Source organism: Phyllosticta citribraziliensis (genome assembly GCF_038025025.1).
Source record: "Phyllosticta citribraziliensis strain CPC 17464 chromosome Unknown J3D65scaffold_4, whole genome shotgun sequence".
Lineage (NCBI taxonomy): Eukaryota > Fungi > Ascomycota > Dothideomycetes > Botryosphaeriales > Phyllostictaceae > Phyllosticta > Phyllosticta citribraziliensis.
The window spans coordinates 1,121,413-1,141,403 of record NW_027117341.1 but is presented as its reverse complement, the minus strand read 5'-3'; the positions used below and the strand labels follow the sequence as shown (position 1 = coordinate 1,141,403).

The 19,991-nt window shown below is 54.6% G+C and overlaps 9 protein-coding genes across 9 annotated transcripts; 4 read left to right on the top strand and 5 right to left on the bottom strand.

The window, feature by feature from the left end:
• Positions 1-807: 807 nt before the first annotated feature.
• Positions 808-2,457, bottom strand: J3D65DRAFT_619221 (malate dehydrogenase-like protein). The gene is made up of 6 exons (XM_066799721.1): positions 2,309-2,457; positions 2,112-2,229; positions 2,021-2,061; positions 1,861-1,969; positions 1,717-1,811; positions 808-1,668 (listed from the first exon to the last, which is right to left on the bottom strand). The coding sequence occupies exons 1-6, from the start codon at positions 2,372-2,374 to the stop codon at positions 1,078-1,080; spliced, it is 1,020 nt and encodes a 339-aa protein (XP_066656887.1). The 5' UTR covers positions 2,375-2,457; the 3' UTR covers positions 808-1,077.
• Positions 2,458-2,887: 430 nt separating this feature from the next.
• On the top strand, positions 2,888-3,799 carry J3D65DRAFT_601685 (uncharacterized protein; the record flags this gene model as incomplete). Its single annotated transcript, XM_066798058.1, has 1 exon — positions 2,888-3,799. One exon carries the CDS (start codon positions 2,888-2,890, stop codon positions 3,797-3,799), a length of 912 nt encoding a protein of 303 aa, XP_066656886.1.
• Positions 3,800-3,804: 5 nt separating this feature from the next.
• Positions 3,805-6,402, top strand: J3D65DRAFT_693200 (acyltransferase ChoActase/COT/CPT; the record flags this gene model as incomplete). The annotated part of the gene is made up of 4 exons (XM_066803955.1): positions 3,805-4,371; positions 4,444-4,489; positions 4,552-6,187; positions 6,252-6,402. The coding sequence occupies exons 1-4, from the start codon at positions 4,282-4,284 to the stop codon at positions 6,400-6,402; spliced, it is 1,923 nt and encodes a 640-aa protein (XP_066656885.1). The 5' UTR covers positions 3,805-4,281.
• A 793-nt stretch (positions 6,403-7,195) lies between these two features.
• J3D65DRAFT_550299 (DASH complex subunit Ask1-domain-containing protein) lies at positions 7,196-8,675 on the bottom strand (the record flags this gene model as incomplete). Its single annotated transcript, XM_066796994.1, has 3 exons — positions 7,196-8,374; positions 8,426-8,532; positions 8,582-8,675. 3 exons carry the CDS (start codon positions 8,673-8,675, stop codon positions 7,196-7,198), a joined length of 1,380 nt encoding a protein of 459 aa, XP_066656884.1.
• A 428-nt stretch (positions 8,676-9,103) lies between these two features.
• Positions 9,104-10,443, top strand: J3D65DRAFT_693196 (3-oxoacyl-reductase; the record flags this gene model as incomplete). Its single annotated transcript, XM_066803954.1, has 3 exons — positions 9,104-9,264; positions 9,312-9,692; positions 9,749-10,443. 3 exons carry the CDS (start codon positions 9,104-9,106, stop codon positions 10,101-10,103), a joined length of 897 nt encoding a protein of 298 aa, XP_066656883.1. The 3' UTR covers positions 10,104-10,443.
• On the top strand, positions 10,444-11,708 carry J3D65DRAFT_286223 (uncharacterized protein). Its single transcript, XM_066795119.1, has one exon. It carries the CDS (start codon positions 10,641-10,643, stop codon positions 11,541-11,543), a length of 903 nt encoding a protein of 300 aa, XP_066656882.1. The 5' UTR covers positions 10,444-10,640; the 3' UTR covers positions 11,544-11,708.
• A 1,934-nt stretch (positions 11,709-13,642) lies between these two features.
• On the bottom strand, positions 13,643-14,377 carry J3D65DRAFT_601680 (uncharacterized protein; the record flags this gene model as incomplete). The annotated part of the gene is made up of 1 exon (XM_066798057.1): positions 13,643-14,377. The coding sequence occupies one exon, from the start codon at positions 14,375-14,377 to the stop codon at positions 13,643-13,645; it is 735 nt and encodes a 244-aa protein (XP_066656881.1).
• A 1,137-nt stretch (positions 14,378-15,514) lies between these two features.
• J3D65DRAFT_286147 (uncharacterized protein) lies at positions 15,515-16,519 on the bottom strand. The gene is made up of 2 exons (XM_066795118.1): positions 16,407-16,519; positions 15,515-16,350 (listed from the first exon to the last, which is right to left on the bottom strand). Exon 2 carries the CDS (start codon positions 16,295-16,297, stop codon positions 15,566-15,568), a length of 732 nt encoding a protein of 243 aa, XP_066656880.1. The 5' UTR covers positions 16,298-16,350; positions 16,407-16,519; the 3' UTR covers positions 15,515-15,565.
• Positions 16,520-17,124: 605 nt separating this feature from the next.
• Positions 17,125-19,866, bottom strand: J3D65DRAFT_645078 (uncharacterized protein; the record flags this gene model as incomplete). Its single annotated transcript, XM_066802190.1, has 5 exons — positions 17,125-17,263; positions 17,315-17,849; positions 17,897-19,463; positions 19,512-19,676; positions 19,732-19,866. 5 exons carry the CDS (start codon positions 19,864-19,866, stop codon positions 17,125-17,127), a joined length of 2,541 nt encoding a protein of 846 aa, XP_066656879.1.
• Between the last annotated feature and the right edge of the window lie 125 nt (positions 19,867-19,991).

The following is a 19,991-nucleotide window of genomic DNA, read 5'->3' as shown; positions in this document are numbered from 1 at the left end:
CTTCGTCGTCGTCGTCGTCTTCGTCGTCGTCGGCCGGGTTGATGGAGGATGAGGACGGCGGTGGAAGCAAGATTTTGTACCTACTCCTCTGGTGTCTAACCCGAATAGGAAATTCGTCATCGTTGTCATCGTTGTCGTCGGTGTTTTTGGAGTGGAGGACTACGATGGATATTCATCCCACTAGCTTACCTGCCCCAACACGAACCATCAATGATGACACTTCTGTTGTAAATGGAAGGGAAGAACGACTACCTTTGGGGACGGGCTATACGATCGTGTCTGTACGAATGAAGCTCGAGAGCACTGTCAGCAGAATAGATACGTGGCTAGCAAGGACAAGTTGTACTGCTGCTTTAACTTGATGAAGCGATGCAACAATTCGATGTCCGCATGCTAGCGGGAACCATGGCGCGTGGAAATCTGGACGGACTTCTCGTTCAACTCCGTCAACGTCTTCCAGGCCAGCGGCAGGAGTGGCAAGCCTTTCAAAGCCGACTTCACCGTCCGTTTTAGCTCCCGGTCTCCAATTTCTCCATTGGCTTCAAGCAGTTGAACATTCTTTGGCCACCCGCGCCGCATGGCCTTCGCAATGCCTTTTAGATTCTGTCGTGGTATTTGGTGGTCGCTTCGCCGCAGCAGCATTACTGGCGTCAGTATTTCGGTACAAGTCAACCTCTATGTTGCTGCGCCGCTCCAGAGAATGGCAATGATCATTACCGCGTCAGTCCCAAGGCCACCCATCACCTCCTGGGCCGCTGGCGTCGGGCGAAAGGACACATTTGGCATGAGCAAGAAAACGAGTCAACCCTGATGAAAGAGAGATGGTATACCATTCATAGACGGCCGTGACTGGTTTCCTGGTAGAAAAAAAGCTTGATTAGCAAGAGTCCGCGTTTGACCTCAAGTACCTAAAAAGTCCTGACCAAACATGAGGAAAACCCGCAAAATCTACGTGCACAGGTCTTAGGGAAAGAGATCTTTATATACGCAGAATCTCCCTTCTCTGGGCTAATCATTGTCGCTACCAAATCCACTTCCATCCATGCACATTACTCGTCATCCTCGCCCACCGTTGATTTAAGGGTTCTCCTTGACGAACTTGACACCCTTCTGGATGTTCTTGGAGAGGTCCTGGAGGCAGACGTCGAGAAGCTTCTGCTCGAACTCGGTGATCTGGCCGACGGGGTGGATCTTCTCAACACCGTTGGGGCCGAGCTCGACCTTGGAGGCGAAGAAGTCGCAGCCCTGGTCCTTGTACAGGGGGCTCTCGACGAAGGTGGGCTCAATGACACCCTTCTCACCCTGAGCGGCCTTGAGGAGAGACTCGGCGAAGCGGGCGCCGGCCATGGCCATGGAGAGGGTGGCGGAGCCAGCACCGCCCTTGGCCTGAACGACCTCGTCACCACCGAACTGGACGCGCTTGATGTAGGCATCGAGCTGCTCGCCCTGGAGCTTGTGGCCGGACTGCGACAGCAGGGGGACAATGGTGGCACCAGAGTGACCACCGACGACGGTAATGTTCTCGTTGGCGGGGTCGCTGCCCTTGATCTCGGAGATGAAGCGGGAGGCGCGGACGACGTCGAGGGTGGTGACACCGAAAAGGCGCTTGGGGTCGTAGACACCCTTGCTCTTGAAGACCTCAGCCGTAATGGGGACGGTAGAGTTGACCTATGTAGTGTTAGAAGTATGCCAGGAGCAAGAACGGTAGATCCATACAGGGTTCGAGATGATCAAGACGTTGGCCTTGGGGGCAGCCTCAGCGGTGGCCTTGGCGAGGTCGCGGACGATCGAGGCGTTGGTGTTGAAGAGGTCTTCCAATGGTCAGCCGTGAAGCAACATACAGTGATACAGAATGCTTACCATCACGGGTCATGCCAGGCTTGCGGGGAACACCGGCGGGGATGAGAACAATCTCAGCACCCTCCAAGCACTCCTTGAGGCCCGAGGGAGTCGGGTCGTAGCCCTTGACCTGTTTACCTGTGAGTCTCCAACCCAATTATAAAGAAAGGGGCCGGCATACGATGCTCTTGGTGTTGACGTGGGAAACATCGGCAGCAACACCTAAGATACGTGTCAGAGGTACATCTTCACGCAGGATTCGGGAGTCGTACCAGGGCCGCCTCGGATGTCGTAGAGAGCGAGAGAGCTCACGCGGGGGTTAAGCTTAAGGAGCAGGGAAAGAGGCTGGCCAATGCCACCAGCAGCGCCGAGGACAGCGACCTTGGAGTTCTGCGGCGTGACAATTAGCACGGTACGGGGCGCAACAGAGCGGTTGCGGCTTTTGCGGCGCGGTGAAGGAAGCGCTTACCTGCCTGGCGGAGACAGAGAAAGCCCTCCTCTGGGCAGCGCCGAAGACCTGACGAGCAGCGAACATGATGAAGGATGCGGTAGGAGGGACAAAGCGGAGATGCAATGGATGAAGTAACGGTGAGAGGAAGTATGGTGTTGAGAGCAGCGAGCCGGAAAGCTTGGGCAAACTGGCGTCGGGCTAGCGGGCTCGCGCAAAAATCTCGGAGCTATCTTCCCGGTCCCCATGCCGTCAGCCCGTCCGTCCGCTACATCACTAGACGACGACACAAGAATTTATTTCTCCTTCGTGCTGTCGCTCTCAGACTTCGGATCTTGTTCATGGTGGAGCGTGACTTTTCAAGTCTTTGCTGTGATCACCTCACATCGGCGATTTCCTCCGTCGCGACGAAAAAGAATCCCGAAGTCAACGATCTTCAAGTTCCCCAACTGCTAACCAGATCCGAGATGTCTTCAAAGAGATGACCTATGAGCCGTCAGTCGGCTCTGTCTTCTCCTTCTAGTTCCGTCTGCGTTCTGAAAGCCAATGTCCAAAAGCGCAAGTCACCTCAAGCTTTTCATCTCATCCTTGCGTCCCCAAATGTCTGTCGACCACGACAACGACGTGCTCCTACTGGTTTGTGCCAGCGGAAAACAATGTTCATCTCTCTTGCCGCTCTTGCAGGGAAAATGGAGACACCTTCGCCTACATGTCAACAGCCAGGCCTCCGAAGAACGTCTCAAGACGCGATACCCCGAAGCGGAGGTTGTTCGGGCGAGTCTGGACAACGTCGACCATGTGCGCCGCATCATGTGCGGCGTCGCAACTGTTTTCCACGTGGGGCCCTCCTTCCATCCGCGCGAGAAAGAGATGGGCTGCTTCATGGTTGATGCCGCTGTGGAGGAGGCCAAGCGGGGCACATTCAAGCACTTTATTTACTCGTCGGTGCTTAGTCCTCAATTGCGCAAGTTGATGAATCACGACTGCAAGAACCACGTCGAGGAACATCTGATGGAGTCTGGATTGAACTTTACAATTCTTCAGCCCAGTACTTTCTTGGACAACTTTCCCATCAAGTATTTGGCGCAGCAAGAAAAGCCAGTTTTTCCGGCACTCTGGGATACCAATGTTTCGTTTTCCTACACAGCGCTCGATGACCTCGCAGAAGCAGTTTCAAAAGTCATCGAGGAGAGGGAGAAGCACTACATGGCCCAGTATGCGGCGTGCTCAACTATGCCCATGCCCAACTCGGCGCTAGTCGCCATGGCAGCCAAAGTCCTGGGAAAGGACGTCGAGGTGTCCCGCATCCCCTTTCAAGAGTCGGTCGATATGTTGTGCAAGCGGTTGTATGCCACCACCGAGGTCGACGCGCGAACTCGAGATGAACCGGAGAGGATGATCCTATTCTACAACAGACGCGGTCTTCTGGGAAATCCGGGGGTGCTTGAATGGATTTTGGGGCGCAAAGCGACGGCACCAGAAGAGTGGATGAGGCGGCAGGTCGGCGGATGATTCTACACCACTAAATTGTACATACGAAATGCAGTACTCGAGTTGCCCATTGCCATTTTCGGACCGCGGTCGAGGTGGGGCTTCCCTCGGCCCGTGGGGCTTTGACGAATGTGTGGGGAGCCGAAAGCTGGGGGATAGCCGGATGGCGCTTCGAGATCGTGGCGCGTGTTGGTGGAGGAGCAAGTTGAAAAAGGAGACGTCGCCGCGTGAGTGATGCGATAGACGCAGAGGACCGCATTCAGAGAGACCCAAGTGAAGTGAAGGTAAGCAAACAGTCTGGGGTGCGCATGCGGGCGCGTTGGGCCAGCCAATCGGGCGGGGCAGCTGGACCTCGGCATCCCCAGGGCGTCATGGTGCAGCTTGCTTGCTCCCACCGGCATGGCCGCCGTCCTTCTTCCCGCTGACCGAGGGTCTTTTCAGAACGGCCATACTAATTTACACCGCTCGTCGACCGTCTGCTCAATCCGCCTGCCATCAGAGATATGTTTAATGCTCTGAGCCGGGCTCGCCCCAACTCCACCTCGCTTCTCCGCGCTCAAGCCCTGTCCAAGCCCGTCACCCGCTCCCCCACGGTATGTTTGTTTCGCGGGCCGCATCTGCAGATCTACTTTGTGCGACGCAGAATTCTGACCACCGCCGAGCAGTTGATCACCATGGCGTCCGCTAGAACACAGTCGACTCTGCCGGCCGGTACGTGCGCCTCGCTCTCTCCCCTTGCGAGCCCCAATACTCGGGTCCTAACCGCAATACAGGCTACAAGGAGGACAAGACCAAGGGCCCTATGCTACGCTTCGAAGAATCGCTGCCGCGCCTTCCTGTACCGACCCTCGATGAGACTGCGAAACGATACCTCAAGTCCGTCCACCCGCTGCTGAACACTCAGGAGTTTGAGAGCACAAAGAAGGCTGTCGAGGACTTTGTTCAGCCCGGCGGTGCTGGCGAGACTCTCCAGAAACGCTTGATTGCGCGGAGAGAAGACCCCAACGTCAAGAACTGGATCTACGAATGGTGGAATGAGGCCGCGTATCTGGCCTACAGAGATCCTGTGGTTCCATACGTCAGCTACTTTTACTCGCACCGGGATGACCGCAAGCGCCGCGACCCCACAAAACGGGCGGCGGCGCTGACCACCGCTGCTTTGGAGTTCAAGAAGCTGGTCGACACCAAGACGCTGGAGCCCGAGTACATGAAGAAGCTTCCTATTGCCATGTCGAGCTACGAGTTCATGTTCAACTGCTGCCGCATTCCCGCCAAGCCGAGCGACTACCCCCAGAAATACGATTTCGCCGGCAACAAGCACATTGTGGTCATTAGGAAAAACCAGTTCTTCAAGGTGGATCATGAGCTGGACGGCAGGCAGCTCAACACGTCAGAACTGGAGCAGCAGTTCAAGAGAATTTACCAAAAGGCCGAAAAGGCGCCCCCCGTCGGCCTCCTGACCAGCCAAAACCGCGATGTCTGGACCGAGGCCCGCGAGCGCCTCATTGCTGCCCACCCGTCCAACGAGGCTATTCTCAAGGCCATTGAATCCGCATCCTTTGTTGTCTGCCTGGACGATGCTTCCCCAATTACTCTGGAAGAGCGCGCTCACGCTTACTGGCATGGCGACGGCGCGAACCGCTGGTTCGACAAGCCGCTCCAATTCATCATCAACGAGAATGGCACCTCTGGCTTCATGGGCGAGCACAGCATGATGGATGGCACTCCTACGCACCGCCTGAATGACCACGCCAGCGCGCTCATCTTCTCCAACGCTCTCCCATTTGACGACCCCTCCATCCGCTCCAACATTCCCGACCCCACGCCTCTCAACTTCAAGCTCAACAAGGAATTGCAAGATGATATCACTGCGGCTCAAAAACACTTCGAGGGCCAGATTGGTGCCCACGAACTCCGTGTACAGGCCTACCAGGGCTACGGCAAGGGCCTGATCAAGAAGTTCAAGTGCAGCCCCGACGCCTACGTGCAAATGATCATCCAACTCGCCTACCACAAGTTCTACGGCAAGAACCGACCCACGTACGAGTCGGCAGCAACGCGCCGCTTCCAGCAAGGCCGCACAGAGACCTGCCGCTCCGTGTCGGACGAGAGCGTAGCCTTCTGCAACGCCATGGCCGACGCGAGCGCGAGCCCGGAACAGACGCGCGACCTCTTCCGCAAGGCGCTGAACGCACACGTCGCATACATCACCGACGCCAGCGACGGGCGCGGCGTCGACCGCCACTTGTTCGGCCTCAAGAAGTGTCTCAAGGAAGGAGAGGAGGTGCCCAGCATCTACAAGGACCCGACGTTCAGCTACTCGAGCCACTGGTTCATCAGCTCCAGCCAGCTGAGCTCCGAGTACTTCAACGGCTACGGCTGGAGCCAGGTTTTCGACGATGGGTGGGGGTAAGTTTGGCGTCTTTCTTTAATTCTGTCTCGGTGAGCACGCGGAGCTAATGTGATGCCGCAGTATTGCCTACATGATCAACGAAAACAGCATCCAGTTCAACGTCGTCTCCAAGCACCTCGGCTCGGACCGCATGTCTTTCTACCTCAACGAGGCCGCCGGCGACATCAGAGATCTCATGGTGCCTACTCTCGAAACCAAGGCGAAGTTGTAGATCTTTCCTCCCCTTCCCTGCAACCAGACACCCACCCCCGCACACACCTCAAATTTCTCGCCACCCCTCGCAGTCCGTTTTCTGCGCTTCATGATCTTTCGTCCCCTCTGTCCTTCGGTTACCCCCTCATCCTACCGGTTGACCCTTGTTTGATGCGAGTTGTTGGATCTGTTTGTCGTCTGCTGCTGGGCACTTGATTTGCTTTGGCCAGATATCTAGAAGAGGGAGAGCTGGGCGACGCATCGATCTATCTATTTACCTACACTTTTAGATGTACAGTATTACCAGAATCGCGCGGCATGCAGAGCCGCTTTGAAATAATTTGCGTCCGTTCCATTTTGCCAACGCTGTGTGTTTTGTGATTGCTCGCGCGAACGGGACGCGGGGCGCGCTGGCTGTCACGCGGCAGGTACCTGAATTTTTCTACGGTAGGTCCATGTACGTGTAGCTTTTTGACGTGCGCGCGCTGTGGGATGCTCCGATGTCAGACGGAGCTTCCAGCTGGCTGGCTGGCGAGTTTGACATGTGAAAGTGACAGCCTGCCAGCCCTACGCCGCTCGCTCGGCCTGACTTGTTGACAGGTCAGCCGCGTGCATCCACGCAAGCGAGCCAAATCGGACAGCACGAGTAAGCGCACGGAGGGTCAGCGTTCTTGCGCTTTTTCGGGTTTGGAAGGAAATTTGGTTGGTGAGTCTATGTGGTTCTCTAGAAAACGACGGACTGCCCCGGGTATATCGACTTCGTCACGAATCAGGCAGCCGCCTCTATGCACGCAATGTGGACAACACGCCGCTCAAAAGCTATCATCAAGCATCTCATGTCTCCTCACCACGCTCGGGCTGACCTCGCCCACGCCAACATTCGAATCCGTCAACGCATCGCCGCCGCCCGCCGTCAGCAGCAGGTCCTCGACGATGCGCCGACTGGCCTCGCGCGCCGGCGTCTGTAGCAGCCGGCTCTGCGGCACGTGGAATTGGAGCGTCTTCGGCGGGCTCATGGCCTGCGTGCCATCCTCGCTGTCCGAGTCCCATGTCACGAGGTCGTCGCGCGTGAAGTCGAGGGTGCGCTCGACCGGCTGCTCGCTTGCTTTGCCTTTGCCCTTGCTGCTGCTTGCGGCGGCGGTGCCTGGGGTGTGGTGCTGTTGTCGTTGTTGGTGCAGCACGCTGACGCCGGGTGTGCGCGGCGTCTTCACAGGAGACTTCATGGGGGAAGAAAACATTTCTGCGCGTAACTGAGGCGCTGCACCCTCGGGCGATGAGAGAGGGCTCGAGTCCAGCGCGGTCAGGCGTCTCGTGCGGTTTGCGGTTCCTGGGGTCGCGTCAGGACGCCGCTGCTGCTGTTGCGACTGCTGGTTCTTGCGGGCCGTGTGCGGCGTCGCTGCGATACGATATGTCCTGTCCAACATGCGGTGCAGCAGCGGGTCCTGGTTCCCTGTTGGCCGGTGTGTTTGTGTGTGTTGATCGAAAGGCGAGGACTGGGGCGTCATCGACATGTCCGGAAGCCCCGAGGTCGAAGGTCTGCCAGGGGTTGTTGGAAGATTCATGACGGTGCCTTCGTCCAAGTCTCCAGCGCCGTCAGAAGAGAATCCATCGGTGTCATTCTCCGCTTGTTTGGCGCTGCCCTCCTGCTTGGTATCGCCGTCGCCGCCGCGGAGTTCCCGTCTGAGAGCTTCGTATGGAGAGCCGTAATCGGCGAATGCGGCTGCGGTCATGGTGGGCGGGTTGCGGGGAGTCTTTGTAAGGGAGGGAGAGGAGAGAATCGAGTCGTCAGCCTCGAGGTCTGCGCTGTCGTCGAATTTGCTGGTACGATCGGCATTCGAATGGATGGTGGTGTCGCGGACTGATGGGCTTTCATCGTATGAGGATTCTTGCGTCATTTCGTCATGCTGAATAGTGGTGTCTTCGCCTCCTGAAGGCTCTTCGTAGCCGGACAGAGAAACGTTTGCGCTGGCTTCGAAGAATTGCTTCCAAAACTGTATCGTATGTCAGACCCTTTTGCCCAAGTAGATGTCGAGATTCCATACTTTTGATCCCTCCCATACAGCTTCAGAATGCTTCGCGTATCCTTCGACGATTGGGAGAATGCTTCCAGTAACGATGCGATGGGCGCGACTAAAGTTGTGGTCGATTTCTGTGTCGTCATTAGCCGAATACTGCATGAACAGGACAAGACTGCGCACCTTGAAGCGTGAGCGTAATGGACTGCTCCAGCCTTTCCAGCTCTTCGGTCAGGGTGAGGTTGCGTTGTGCCATCATGCTACTGGGGCGCGACATGACGTGTGTGCTTGGTCGATGGTGGTGGACGTGTCTGCGGCAAAATGTCAACACCGCTTAGTCAGTCTCCCCCGCGTGTAGGATTTGCTTTTTTGGGTAACCCTTGACGCTCAACTTCCCCTCGTTTTCTCCAGCCCTTCGTGACCTTGCTCCTGCAGCTCAGCCTTGTTTTTGAGCATTGCTTTGCCATGTCTCCGCATGTCCGATGCCTCCATGATTCGTCAATGGCATATCCTCGTCCCCACACCAGGACACCCTTCCTTACCCCATACCGTGTCGACTCCGCATTCCCGGTGTTGTAGTCCCCGAGATGGAGTGACTAGCTGTTGAAGCGCTGCATCAAAAACCTCCGAAGTCTCTCGTTACCATGTTCCAGCCACAGATCTTCTCTTTCTCCTTCTCTTTCAAAATCCGTCGTCAAACGCATCATGGCAGCTCGTTCGGGACTTCGCAACTTGCTCGGATATTCAAACGCGCTGCCTTCGGCGTATAGGGCCCCTGTTGCTGGTCCCAAATACACCCGCTCCGTCATAGGCGTCCCAGAGCAGCAACGTAAGACAGCGATCGTGACCGGCTCTGCCAGGGGGATGTAAGATCTCCAATGAGCACCATATTGCAAGGTTTGACTGTTTGCAGCGGCAAAGCCATCGCACTCCGGCTTGCTCAAGATGGCTACGACGTGGGTGTCAACGACATTCCTGCCAACAAAGACGAGGCAGAGCAATTGGTATCGGAAATCAAAGAGCTTGGGCGAAAGGCCACGGTATGCTTGGGAGATGTCTCAAGACTGGAGGAAGTGGAAAACATTGTCCAAACATCCGTAAAAGAGCTCGGTCCTCTCAACACCATGGTTGCCAATGCTGGAATCGCCCAGGTAAAGCCGCTGCTCCAGACGACGCCTGACGAGCTGCGGAAAATATTCGAGATCAACGTCTTTGGTGCTTTCAACTGCTATTCTACCGCTGCAAAGCAGATGATCTCGCAAGGTAGCGGAGGCAAATTGATTGGTGCTGCCAGGTACGCACATCCCATCAGAGCCCCAAATGTGCAGGCGCTCACCCTGGATACTCCAGTATCGTCTCTTTCAAGCCCTTTGCGATGCTTGGACCTTACTCGGCGACCAAGTTTGCGGTCCGCGGCCTGACCCAGGTCTTTGCCATGGAGATGGCGAAGCACAAAATCACCGCGAATGCATATGCGCCGGGCATCGTTGGCACCAGCATGTGGGACCTCATCGACGAGAAACTTGGCGAGGAAACAGGTGCCAAGAAGGGCGATACCATAAAGAAGTACTCCGCCGACATTGCGCTTGGACGCACGAGTGTACCGACGGATGTGAGCAAAGCTGTGAGCTTTCTGGCTGGTCCAGATAGTGACTACGTCACTGGGCAGACTCTCTTGGTGGATGGAGGAATCATCTTCAATTAGCTGGGGTCGTGGAAGTGAATTGAGTCTCCTGCATCCAGTGCAAGCGTGTGTTGCGCAGGCAAGCCACGCAGAAAAGATGCATCACGGGCGATTATTCAACTACGAATCGAAGATCGAGTTAGTTCCAAATCTGGCTACATAGCTTCCTTCCGGTGCGGCACATAACCTTCAACTTTCCACGCTCTCTCGCTCTCTCGCTCTCTCGCTCTCTCGCTCTTTCTCTCTCTCTCTTTGCTACCCCTCCTCTTCACCACCAGTCTTCCACGGCATTCTTCCCTGGGTCGCTGAGAGTCGACACTATCACAACACTATCGAGACCGGCGGGTCAACACTACAGAAGTCGCCCCTCCACACGGTTCACTTGTGCTATCTCTGCTCTCTCACCTCCAATCCAAAACCGAGTCTGAGTCTGTGGTTAGCCGCCCTCTGGCCCATTAACTCCCGAAGCATCTCACCTCTCTTGGTCTCACCAAGCACACATCACCTCTTTCGCCGTCAGGTTGTCGACGGCTCAATCACTCAAGCCAAGGCTTTCAGATGGCTCACTTCCATCATCCTACAGGTTTATTTTACACCTGTCTCGAGTTTCGACGGATTTTTGTTGGGCATTTTAGAGTTCTGCCTCTCTGGTACGAGTCGCATGGCTCTGATGCTGGGTCCGGAGCCATGGGGAGAATCTATGCCGGCACACTTAGCAAGGAAGCTTTCGAAATCTCGGACCAACTTGCCAAACATGTATCTCTGGTGGAGCCTTTCGAAGACATCAAGCTCGACAGCATGGAAGATAGGAACAGCGCGTACAAGAATTTTGAACTCGCTTACAGACTCATCTTCCCGACTCAAAGACCCCTCAAAAGATCACTTTCACCAGATTCGGAGCCCGAGACTGCAGAGAAGAGGCGCAGAGTAGCAGACGAAAATGTGCTGACAGAACGTCCACGCGATATCTTCAACCGGAACAAAGTCTGTTTGGTCCTACGACTTCGGCTCTTCTCGCTCATCAATGCGACCATAGACACTTTGGACTGGATCAATAACTTCTTGCAAACCAAACCCGAAAGGTTGGTCAAAGTTTTTGACGGCTCTCCCCTGTCGACCTTTGAGGATATTCCTCCGATGCAATACGATATTGTGAGCCTGGTGCGTTTGGCCTTCGCCTCACAGCCTCATGGAAATTTCGACATGCTTCAAAAAAGCGTGCAATACGCTTCCTTCATGCCATGCCTCGAAATTATCCAAGGGCTTCGAAGTCCTGTTGGACGCGTGCTTTTTCTCGTCCAAGACATGATCAACCAGACTTGCATGCCAACATTAGCAGCAAATCGAGAGAAACTTTTGGAGCGACTGGACGTAGCCAGAGCCTGCAGCCAAAAGTTGATGGAACAGTGCCAGAAATTGGGCAAACATCAATATGACGTTTTGAACCCGTTCTGGGAATAACTTTACGACCCTCTCAAAGCCCTCACAGTTGAGGAGTACAGTTATTGGAATTCCGCTACGGCTACACAAAGCAGTGAGTTGCTGGAAGAGCAATGGGGTTTAGTCAAACTTGACCGACAATACCTAACAGACGACACGGACCTTGTTGAAGAGCGCATCAACAAGCTTCTTGCTTACTACAAACTTGAGCTCAAATTAATGAGGGATTTCACATCCTGGGAAACCTCCAGACAGAAAGTTTGCGTCTCGAAAAGTTCGTTGACTCTGGCTTCAAGTTGAAATCCCAACGGACTAAAGCGGCTTCAGCAACCAACACAGCTACTTGATCTATGCCCAGCATTCTATCATCTAGGCATGCAACAAAGGCGAATTCCCAACTCAAGCAGAAGCAAGCAGATCTCGAGGCTATCCGACACACTGCAGAGGCGGTCGAACAAGCACTGAGTTTCTTTCAGCTGGTTCGACATTACTCCACTGGAGTTCCTTTCTGTCCGATCTCGAGTCCGAACATACAGGGCAGGTCCATGACGACCTTGGCGATATGTCGCGGAAAAAGCGAGCATAAAATGGGCATTTCCTTGGACACTTTTACTACGACTGGTGGGCGTTTGTTATTTCTCCTTTTCATCGCTCTTCGACAATACAGCATCTAGAGCAAAAATCGGACACAATACACAACACAGGACAGCCAAACGAGATCGATGGCCAATCGGCCTTTTTGCTGCATGCACGGCTGTCATTTCCTATCATACGTCTCTCTTCCCATATCAGAACGACTTCACAGCACTCCAACAAAAGTTGATGCCGGGACGCCCCATTGCAAAGGCGCATGATACACGACGACTGGATTGGTTTACTCTGCGCGATTGATGCGGAATCCTTTGCATACATACTTCCCCCCTGCTTTCAATCTGGCTGCACGACGGCAGCGGCAAAAGTTGCGCTCGATACATGGCACATTTTCACAGGCAGGACAGGCGAGCAAAGAGCGGACGACGGGTTGGTTTCTCTCTGCATGATTGGCTCAAGCTTCTTTTCCATTTCCATTTCCATTTCCATTTCCATTTCCATTTCCATTTCCATTTCCATTTCCATTTCCATTTCCACTCCTGCTTCTCATTCGGCGGCACGGCGACTATAGCAGAATTCGGTAGTTGACACATCTCTGGACAGGCGAGCAAAAGCGGCTGCTGGGTTGGCATTTTCTTTTCACTCTGGTTTCATGTCGACGACACAGCGACTCTGGAAAAGATGGTTATGCATTGGCCGCTACAAGGCCAAGCAAAAAGGGGCGATTGATTGGTTTATTGATTTGGTCCTTGGATTCGGTATCCATTACGGCACGAGGGACAGTGGCTTATGGTTTCTTTTCTTTCCACTCGCGACTCGAGGCAGGTAGCATAATCAAAAGTTTCTCTGCGCATTCATAATACTCAATTAAATCAGCTTCGTGGTCACATCAAGCGCCAGGACCCTCGTTGCTCAAATGAAATCATTGATTGCTCTTGAAATGTGAGGACTATCTACCTGATGTCCTTTCGTCTGCTCCACCCAATTTTTGAAAGTCCCAAAACTCCGTTCACTGACCCAAGTCCGACCTTTTTTGTTGTGCCCAAGCAAGCAAGCTCCTCTGTCACCCCATTGCCCAGTTCCAACCAACCAGAGCCTCTCAAATCCGAGGTTTCCGTCCCAATTTTCCCTCAGCATTTGTCGTCCGTTTGATCCCATGTGTCCCATTTTGAATGTCCCAAAACGCCATTCATCCAACCAAGTCCCAAGTTTTCGTTGCCCATGCAAGTTGAGCTTCCAAGCCATCCAAATGCCAGAATTCCTTCGAGTAAACCCTTTTGAGTTTGCTCGATCTGTCGTGAATCCCCGTCTTCAATTCGTAGCCCGTTGAGTCCCCTGGGCCCAAATGATCTGTGCCAAGTACCAGTCGAGCCTTTCCTCTCTCTTTTTTTCGTCTTGGAGGTCTTCAATCTCTGTATGCTTCTCAAGCCTTGACCCTATCACCTTTTTATTGTCCAAATCTCCAGTGTCGGCATATCCAAGCCGAATGATGCAATCCTCGTGTACTGACCACTCCCAACCCTGCCTTTTCAGCCGCGGTTTTGATTTTCAAAGTCGCAGTCCTGGCATCTGTGCTCGTCGTCGTAGAAGACCCAACCAGACCGCCAGACTCGATAATTCTCGTGCCACTCGATTTTCCTGCGCGCGTTTTCCTTTTCAATGGATGCGCAAAGGGCAGTCCTGGGAGGTGAGTCCAAATTGCCAGTCTTCACCATGTGGTCGTAATTCTCGCGACTCAATTGATCGATCAACCTGCGCAGATTGGTGTTGCAGTATGCTGGTCGTGGATTGACCGGTAGGCGGTGCCGGCAGTCCTGTCGGGGAATGTCGAAAAGATTTGGCTCCTCCATTAGTACCCAGATAGCAATGCGATGCCAGCTTCTCATCTTGAAAAAGTTCATCCAGAAGGATACCAACGTGACGAAACCAGCGTTGAATGTGAAGCCCACGTTTCTGCTCAGGACTTGTCGAATTTCTTCCTTGTCTTCGGCGGATTTCTGCCCGCATGCAAGCTCCCAACTCATGATGGCATATGATCCCATTGCAGTATCGAAATCACATGGACCAGTAATGTTAATGTGAAGGTTATGGTTCTCAGGAGCAAGAGCTTGGTCGACGACATTGGCGGCTCGGACAACGGGACAGCCAACGGGGGGAGCTTGAGGCGCAGCATCGTCGTCGAATCTTCGCCTCTTTTGGCCGCGGCAGTCATCGTTGAGTGCGTTATTGCCACCAGGCCCAGCGTTTGCGGGAGCGCCGTTCATCTTGAGGCGTGGATGCTGCGAAATGAGTGTTGTAATGGCCGGCTTCCGGTAGAAGGTTGCTGAGCAAATGATCTTGACCGCGAAGGTGAGAGAAGGTGATGCCGCAGGAAGCGTGACGAAGGATTTCGAAAAGACAAAGTATGATCTGAGATGTGCTGGTGGAAAAGATGCGGCGCAAGAGGCGCGGAGCAGGAATGCCCAAAGGGATTTGGCGAAGAGGTGCGGTAGAGGGCCGCGAAGGCGAGCCGCAAAGGCGAGATGCAGACGAGCGGCAAGCCTTGGAAGAGAGTTGCTGAAAAGAGGCGCAGAGGCGAGTTGCAGAAGCGAGTTGCGGAGGAGAGGCGTGGAGGCTGGCGAAGAAGAGAGGTGCAGAAGAGAAGAGAGAAGTAGAATGGCATGATTATATACTCCCTCTTCTCACGGCGCAGGGCCAACCCAAAAGGGAAGCCCGGTGGCCATGTGTAGGAATAGTTGGGCAAGCGCAGCAGTCACAAGGAAGTGAAGGGGCAGATCATGTTCCTCCGTGGTAGAGGAGGTGTTGAAATCACCAAAGGCTCGCCGCTCCATTTCCCTCTTCTTCTCAAACAAGTGGTGGACTGGGGCGCGGTAGAGCATGTTGCTCTGGATTGGGTTGATTTCTTTGCATTGGTAGGATGTATCTCTGCATCTCTGTATCTTGAGCCGACCTTTTCGTACGCCATATTGAGCAAATCCTTTTCCAATCCGAGCAATGCCACCCACATATCCCTTGAAGCAAACAGAGCGCCACATTACTCCCTGACGACCAGCAGAACCTTGAAGCAAACAGAGCGCCGCATTACTCCCTGACGACCAGTAGACCCTTGAAGCAAACAGAGCGCCACATTACTCCTTGATGACCAGTAGACCATTTCGCACCACATGTTCTCGAACGTTCAGCTCCACAAGCTCAGTAGCAAAGTCAGTCTTCTCATAATCCCGTGCGGGTCGAGCCCAGAAGGCCTTGCACATCTCAACCTTGAACGCACATCTCCATGCACGGTCAACGACGCGGTTCGTAGCAGCCGTGGGTGCGCAAGTGGTTCTCCATCTCGTAGGCCGTCATGAAAGCCAGGTTGCAGTTGCAGATCTGGTAGTCGAGCTCCTTGGGCGCAAAGGTGCGGCCGTGAGCGCAGTGGCCGAGCCAGCCGTGGAACGAGACGCTGGGCTTCATCTCTCCGTAGCAGCGGCCGCACTTGATGATGTGGCGGCGCTGGTAGCTTGCGGCAGTGGCAGCGGCAATCGAAGCGTCGACAGCAGCAGCGGAAGAGGCAGCATTGGGGATGTACTGGGCGGAAGACGCGGCGGACGCGTAGAGCGGAGCGGCCGATGTAGAGCTGAGCTGCCGAGGAGGGTGAATGAGACCAGTGGGCTGACTGATAGGGCCAGAAGGGTGACCGATGGAACCAGTAGGCGGGCTGATGGGGCCACAGGGGTGGCCGATGGAACCGATGGGCTGCGCATATTGCTGCTGCTGGTACATGGGCTGCTGCTGATGATGGTGATAGAGAGAGTAGGCATACAAGTTGCGTGCCGTTGGGGAGGAGTCGAAGACGCGCGCAGCCCGGGAGGAGTCGAACGCGCGCGCAGCTTGGGAGGAGTCGAACATGCGCGCAGCCTGGGAGGAGTCGACCGCGTGCGCAGCCTGGGAGGAGTCGAACGCGCGCGCAGCCTGGGAGGAGTCCAACGCGCGCGCAGCAGGGTCGGTGTGGCTAAGCACAAGGGCTTCAAGCCTAGAGACGAGGTCTTCGCGTTCAGAGCCTTGAAACCTGTAGGGGCCTGCATGGGTGTGAGTGATGGTGCTGGGAGCGCACAGTGAGAAGGCATACGCATTTGTGTCGGCTGCAAAGGCGCCATCTGGCGACCGTTGTTCAGCTGGTTTGGAGGGTACCAGGAAGACATGATGGTCGCTTTTAATGGTAGGTTTCGGGAGGGTGGGACGTAGAAAGGCGGATCTGTTAAGGATGGTTAGAGGGGGTGAGAGCTCAGTGAGTGTGAGGAATTCTCTTACCTATTTTGAGGGGGTTGAGCTCGCCGCCACGTTGTTGAGAGTCAATTCAAGCGTGTAGGAGGTGAGTTGACGTGCTGTAGGTCTCGGTCGGGGTTTTAAAGCCTGGGGGACGGGAGGTGAGCCGGTAGGCGAAGCACATCACGTGCTTGAATCCCAATATTCCCCAGGTCTCTCCAGCTTAACTCCCGATGCTCTGGGCGCCAGTGACTTCCAGGGCCACTGCCGCGGAAGCGAGTCTGAACGGTCCAATGGCATGGAGGCTTTTATGACCGTGGACCGATGAGTGGCCTCTGGCGACATCGACCTGAGGTGAGGTAAGCAGACAACTTCGAGAGCGGATATTGCTCAACACCAGACACCAACAGCTAACCTGTCAACTCGACAGCTCCAAGTCTCTACAAACTCGAGGAGGGAAACAGACAACGACTATCTTCCCAGGCTACCCACTCACCAACCCCGTTACAAAAATACTCATGGTCAGCATCACCTCCTTCACAACACAAGTCGAAAGCAGCATCTCCACGCAGATGCACTTCCACGGAGATACTTTGGAGGATATACTCTGGAAAGACGTAAATTGCTATGGGCACGCATCCAAGGCAGGTAAACCTCGCCAAACGATGAGTACACGCAACGGACAAAAGGGGTATATGGAACGCGCACGACTATTTGTACAGCGGGCTAGCGTCATGATGATACAAAAGGACAGCGACAACTATCAACCGTGATGGCCGCGGCGGAAAAGACGCTGGAGACGGCTGCTGCCGCTGCTAGACCTCGAGCTGTTTCCGTTTCCGTGTCCATTGCTCTGGGCCACGGCCCTCGCGTTCTTGTCGGCAATCCATACGTCTTCGAGCCTGCGCCTTGGTTAGCACTGGCACTTCGTGTACAGGGTGACTGCAACTTACGGCATGATGAGACTGGGGTTGACATATTCCTGGCCGCGCTCCTGCACCTCATCGACAGTCGGGCTTTGGTCGTGGCGATGCCCAAAGAAATGGTGAAGGCTATGGTCTGTCCGCTCGGCTCGACGCAAGCTCTTCAGCGCGATGAATTTCATCAGTGGTCGGTACGAGTTGGAGTAAATGTGCCAGAACCAAAGCGTGGCAATAAGGAGCGGGGCCAGACAGACTGAACGCCAGAAAGCCTGTTTGAGCGCAAGCTGACCGGCCATGGTCAATTGGAAGAGAATCAATCCAACAATGACACGGTCGCAAATCATCAGCCAGCCGCGTCCGGTCGAGTGCTGCCGGTGGTCCATGGCGTAAAGCAGTTGGTATTTGTGCACAAAGTGCCCAATCACGAAATAAATAAGACCGGCCAGGAGGACCATCCACGACGAGCGGAGGACACTGTACACTATGCAAATGATGAAGATGAGGATCGTGTTGGGCAGGAAGAAGCCGTAGCTAAAGACGGGTGGTTGGACCAGTTCAGCGTAGTCTGTGAATGTTAGCAAACTGCAATGGAAAGCTCGCTCCGAGACTTACCCCGTGGAGTTTTGGCTCCAATCAATCCAAGAGGGTACAGAACCACGGCTCCAAACTCCAGCAGACGGAATGGGAACAGGCCGACTCCCTGAAGGATGACGAAGTTGGTGTAAAAGTTCAACAGCGACTGCAGAGCTGTGGCCAAGGCGTGGGTGATCTTGGTCGCATCCTTCAGTTGCTCGCCAATATTCTTAAAGAGGTCATAGAACCCCGAGGCGGTCCCCAAAATCGTAAAGACGATGAAGAAGTTGAAGAAGACGAAAAAGAAGTTTTTGGAAATGACCGAAAGCTCCACGTCGCCCTGCCCAATCATTCCTTGCTTGTTCGACAACCAGTCGTACAGATAGGGAACTGCAACGTTCAAGAGCGAAACGATGAGGGTCGGCAGCTGCGTAGAGACAATGGACCGAAGGGTTTGTTGGCTCTGGAGGGCTTTTGCGAGGCCAGGGAAAACCTTGCCAATGGACTCGATGCTCAAGGCACCGGCAACCGGTACCAAAAGAGACGTCCAGATCACGGTGAGTATCGTGATAAGAATGGTAATCGCCCATGCTCGAATCATCCTCTCGCGGCGGGGCATGTAGGTATTGGGCCAAACGACGTCGCCCGGCGCGGGACTCGTGTTTGCCAGAAGCTGCAAAGGAGATGGGTCTAGAACGGCTTGAACGGCCATTTGACAACTGGCAACGCTGTCCATGGTGACAAAGGCAAGAGGTCTTGGTTCAAACTCCCTCCTACGCAAGTCCTTGATTTGTTCGTCCAGACGACGCAGCTTTTCCTCGTAAAAGTCGATGGCGTCCACGTTGCGGTACCACACCTTGAAGCGCCCGTACCAAATCTTGACCGAGGGTCTGCTTCTAGCATATGGGGACGACATGCGGCGCCTGTGGCCTCCCAAGAGGTGACTGCTTTCGCTGTCAGCGTGGCTTTCCACAACGGGGCCCGGGGGAGCAGGTTGGGAAACGGGTAGAGATTCGAGACTGCGCTCCACTCGCCGTTGACCCAAATGCACCGTCCAGGCCTCTTCCAATTTCCTAAGCGTGAACAGTCTCTTCTCGATCAGGTCATCCAGTGGCTTCCAGTTTCGGCAAAGGGTTACGCTCTCCACGTCTCCAATCTCCAGTTCTTCGACGAATTCCTTGATCTTGTGCTCAGACCGCAACTCGGGAGGTATGCCAGATAGACGGATGGTCCGGTCGGTAATGGTCGCCTGGCTTCCCAGATACTCTTGGCGAATTTCAATAATCTTCCTCGTTTCGGAGACAATCATGTAAAGGGCCAGTCCGGTAAAGAGGTATGCAAAGACCAGATACATCCACAGGTAGTCTGTTGACGCTTCCAAATACGAGTAGTAGTCCTCGACCATCCATAGCCCGTCCAGCGTGATGTTGGCCGGTGTGTGCCGTTTCCGCAGTTCAAAGTCGTCGGTGGCGTCGGTTGTGCCGTTATTCTTCAACTTTTTCTTGCTCGTGTCGGGGAACTGGTCGTGTACAGGTTTGATCACGACGAGCGAAAAGAAGAGGGTGATGGTCAGAAACTTGATGGCCATTTTGAAGAAGGCGAGGAACTGGTTCACACGTCAGAGAGAAGCCACAACAGCAGCTGAAATACTCACGACAAAGGCGTCTAGACCAGCAGACGCGAGGACCTGCTGGTCCGTAATCTTCCACAGCGCGGGTATCCATCCAAACAGGGTCTTGGGGAGTTCGGGGAGTGCAGTGTCTTCGTCGTTATGCTTCTTGCGCGCGGCATACAAGCCCTCCCATCTTGGACGAAGAATCTGCGACGGTCAGCGATGTCGAAAGCTTCCACCGAGCGATGGAGCCGTGACTCACGCAAAAGGCGATGAAAGCGGTGGCTCCGAGAGCGACGGAGAGGCCGATTTGGATGGATATGTCGCGGGGGCGTCTGGTACCGACAAGATCGTGCCAGTCAGAGGTATCATTCCAGGCTTTGAAGCCGTGGTCCATGGTTGCGAGGATATGGCTGCATGTAGTTGCAGAATTGTCGTGGGCGCATGATGAGCCTGTTTACTAGCTAGTGGAGGCTCCCTCTGTGGGACGGGACGGCGCGATGCTGTTCGACCATGATCTCA